Source organism: Myotis davidii, unplaced genomic scaffold, assembly GCF_000327345.1.
Source record: "Myotis davidii unplaced genomic scaffold, ASM32734v1 scaffold2537, whole genome shotgun sequence".
Classification (NCBI taxonomy): Eukaryota; Metazoa; Chordata; class Mammalia; order Chiroptera; family Vespertilionidae; genus Myotis; species Myotis davidii.
The window spans coordinates 116,379-120,562 of record NW_006288180.1 but is presented as its reverse complement, the minus strand read 5'-3'; the positions used below and the strand labels follow the sequence as shown (position 1 = coordinate 120,562).

General features: G+C 52.2%; 1 protein-coding gene across 1 annotated transcript in view; it reads right to left on the bottom strand.

Annotated features, from left to right (window-relative positions):
• LOC102768040 (histone H1.4) overlaps window positions 1-4,177 on the bottom strand; it is a 12,720-nt gene extending 8,543 nt beyond the window's left edge. Inside the window, exons 1-2 of the mRNA XM_015561490.1 lie at window positions 3,962-4,177; window positions 3,870-3,874 (exon numbers count right to left, since the gene is read on the bottom strand). Of these exons, the coding sequence (XP_015416976.1) occupies window positions 3,870-3,874; window positions 3,962-4,096 (140 nt within the window). The 5' untranslated portion in view covers window positions 4,097-4,177. The remainder of the gene's footprint in view (window positions 1-3,869; window positions 3,875-3,961) is intronic.
• Between the last annotated feature and the right edge of the window lie 7 nt (window positions 4,178-4,184).

Below are 4,184 nucleotides of genomic sequence, written 5' to 3'. Positions count from 1 at the left end.
GGGATCCTCCATGGAATTCCTAACATCTTCCAGTAATACTCAGACATGATACTTGACAGGAATAGTTATTTGCATTTGTAATTCTAAATTAGGATCAACAGATGAAAAACCCTTACATGTTAACCTAATTCTAACCTTAAAATACATGTGATTGTTTGCAACTCATAATAAAACTTACCACACTTGTGAAAAAAGAGTTCAAATGACACATTAAAAAACAGGAAGTGAGGTGTGGGGATGAAGGAAAGGATATTGCTGCATAGAGGAGTTGAAAATATAAAAAGAGGTTTAGCCCGCTGGGGTAGCTCAGTGCTTGAGCATCCACCTATGAACCCAGAGGTCACGGCTCAATGCCCAGGTTTCAGGCTCCATCCCCAGTAGGGAGGTGTGCAGGAGGCAGCCTAATCAATGATTCTCTGTCCTCATTGGTATTTCTCTTTCTCCCTCTCCCTCTCCCTTCCTCTGAGATAATAAAAAGAGGCCTAATACACAGTGATGCTGTGTCAAGCGGATGTGCGGTGTCTGGGACGCCCCAGAGACCCCACTGATGATTCTGCCTCGGCCCGGCTACTCAGTAACCCCCTTACGTAGACCAAGCATGTCAAACTCAAAGGCTAACACGGGCCAAATAAACAAGGTTTAAGTTCTGTGGGCCAAAAACAAAACAAAACAAAAGCTTCCATTCTCATAGAAACGTAGGTTTATTTAGAAAAGTATAGTATTAAAAAAAAAGCGCAAGAGCAATGATAAAATTCATGTTTTCTTCCTGACACTTGGCATCTCTGCTCTGCTACTCTCTCTCCTACTTCGGGGGAAATCTTGTTGGCAAGGATTACTTTCAAAACTGACCCCAGGTGAACGTCAGTGATTCTGGATCTGACAGGAGACGTGTTTCCTTTCATCATTGTGAGTAACTGCTCACCGTTATCCTGGCCGGGCTGCAGAAATAGTCCTTGTGGGCCGCATGCAGCCCGTGGGCCGGGAGTTTGACATGCTTGCCTTGGATCACCTTCGTCCCTGGTTCCGGGCTGTCTTCGGAGATTGCAGGTCCTGGGTTTTTCACGCTCATCCATTCCCCTGGGGACATGACAGAGACCTGCTCAAGGGAAGCCACTGAGTTTATTGCGCACCAGCGGACTTTCTCAGTGTCGATTTCACGCCAGGGCCTCTATGCTATCAGCCAACTTTTTATTATTATTATTGATTTCAGAGAGGGAGTGAGAGATAGAAGCATCAATGATGAGAGAGAATCAATGATTGGCTGCCTCGTGCACGCCCCACCCTGGGGATTGAGCCTGCAATCTGGGCTTGTGCCCTGACCAGGGGTTGAACATGGAACCCTTCAGTCCACAGATGCTCTGGCTACAGAGCCAAACCAGTTAGGGTGCGCTATCAACATTTTAACAAGATGAGGTCCTTGACTTGAAGGTCTTGCTGCAAACGTAATAAACAAATGAAACGAACACAGCCTATCATTCCCAACTAAGTAACTAAATAGAACCTTTGGTTTTTGGTGCCTGGAGGAGAGACTTCAAACTCAAGGATCCGCTAACGCCTTTCACTGCTCACCACAGCTCATCAAGTCCGTTCCCAAGCCATTGCCCCACCTGTCCCCCTGCTTCCCTTGTCACACACTAAACCAGGCGTGTGACTTCTTGCTGGGTGTGCACTGCGCACACAGCCATCTATGGAAATTCCAGGGACATCGCACCTCCTTCCCTTCTCTTCTGGCCGGAGTTTAGGGTGCCATTTCTAACATTATGGTATGTTGGCAAAATTGACCTATTATTATGTGTAGAGTTTTTATCAGTTTTCTTGTTCTGGCTGTAACGTCTTAGGGGCAGGAGCTATACACTAGCCAGGGGTTAGAAGTACTGGCTTCCTGACCATGGGACACAGCAATTGTTCACTCTTTTCTGGTTTCCTCAGCTTTAAAATCAGGATAGGGGCCCAGGTGGTATGGCTCAGTGGATTGAGCATAGCCCCATGGACCAAGAGGTCCTGCGTTTTATTCCCGGTCAGGGCACAGGCCCGAGTTGTGGGCTTGATCCCTGGTAGAGGGTGTGCAGGAGGCAGCCAGTCAATATTTCTCTCTCACCGGTGTTTTTCCCCCCTCTCTCTGAAATCAATGCAAAAAAATATTTAAAATAAAATAAAATCAGGAGAGGAGAGGATTTACCTCGAAGGGGGTTGGGAAAATGAGCTCATAGGCTGGGAGCAGGTACCATGTGTCCGACCCAGGGAGGGCTTATGTGCTGGGTGGCTCCCCAGCACCCTGCCCTGATCTCAGAGCCCACACTGCGGACCCTTCCAGCCACAGGTGGACCAAGACGTGGAGGAGGCGGAGCGCCAGCACCTGGCCCAGCTCACACACCTGGTCAGTCGGGGCTGGGTTCAGAGGCGACCGGGACGGTGAGTGAAAAGGGTCCCGAGGCCCAGGTGAGGCAATTCCCAACCAAGGATCCCAGTTCACCCTACAAGGAGCGCTGGGCGGACAGAACCTGGTCTCAGTGGGCCTGGGCCTTTAGCAAAAGCCCAGTTTGATGAGCTGTCCCATTAGAATCGCACTCCCTCCCCCCCACCGCCCCCCCCCCTCCAGGTGCTCAACGGGAGGCCATCCAGGTGCTCACTTGTTTTCCCGCCAGTTTGGCTTTAGCACAGCTCCTGCAACTTCTGTGGCTGCTGGCTGCATGGCGAGGGGGGAAGAGAGGGAGGATGGGGTGTAGGGGGATGGGCCAACCAGAAAACCTTGGTGAGATGCAACCCTGGAAAATACTGTCCTAATACTCTTTAAAAATATTTATTGATCTCAGAAAGAAAGGGAGAGGGAGAGATAGAAACATCAACGATGAGAGAGAATCATTGATGGCTGCCTCCTGCACGCCCCCCACGGGAATGAACTTGCAACCCGGGCCTGTGCCCTGACCAGGAATTGAAACACGACCCCCTGGTTCATAGGTCGAGCTCAACCACTGAGCCACGCTGGCCTGGGAATCCTAAGGATTTTTTCTCTCCGTCCAGATCGGCGCTTCTTGGGGTTGATGCAGCTAAATGATCGGCTCCCGGCCAACTGTTGTGGGGGGAGCAAAAGGCCCTGCTGTGTTCCTTTTCCAGCTGCGCTGGGAACACGGGCCTAGAACTGAAATCCCAGCACAGCGCGTATCAGTTGTATAAAATGTAGTTTGTTAAACTACAGGTTAGGGGCGTTAAATGGTTAACTGGCCCAAGAAGCGAAAGACGCCATCAACTTACCCCCGACTTGCAGGCGACAGAACCGAGTCCCGGGGTTATGAACTGGCCACGGTCTCAGCACGGTCAGTGGGGAGAAGACGCCGCTCGGCTCTAGACTCAGGCTGTGTTCTCCGCCGGCCCGGGAACCGGTCTCGGGGGCCCGTTCCCCTCCCTCAGAAGCTTCTAAGGTGGTGCTTGATTGTTATTTAACCGGAGCCGAGACTAACGCCCTCGGGACAGGGCGGGGCGGGTACGCACCCGCTGGGAAAGGTCGCCTCCCCCGACCTGTCATCTGCAACCTGAAGTTTACAGACCTCAACCCAGGGCTGCAGTTAACCGGTTCTGGAAGCCAGCCAGGTTCTGCGACTGTTTGAAATGCGTGTTTATTTCGAGAGCATATCGCCCGCCATTTCCTATACAGGCAGCTCCATTTTTAGCAACACTGAGCCGTTTCTTTAAAGAAAATGTTTGTACCCCAGAGCTCTGGAGAAGCTAAGCTTACCTTTCTGTGCATTTTCCCCCTTTAACCTAAAGTGACATCAGCTCTTCCTAGGAGGTGGGTAGGGGGCTCTGAAAAGAGCCTTTGGGTTTCAAAGCGTTTCCGGAAGCTGCGACGTCCGTCCAATCACTTGCCCTTGGCCTTGTGGTGGCTCTCGGTCTTCTTGGGCAGCAGCACGGCCTGGATGTTGGGCAGCACGCCGCCCTGCGCGATGGTCACCTTGCCCAGCAGCTTGTTGAGCTCCTCGTCGTTGCGGATGGCCAGCTGCAGGTGGCGCGGGATGATGCGCGTCTTCTTGTTGTCTCGAGCCGCGTTGCCCGCCAGCTCCAGGATCTCGGCTGTCAGGTACTCCAGCACCGCCGCCATGTACACCGGCGCGCCGGCTCCCACCCGCTCGGCGTAGTTGCCCTTGCGCAGTAGACGGTGCACACGCCCCACCGGGAACTGGAGACCC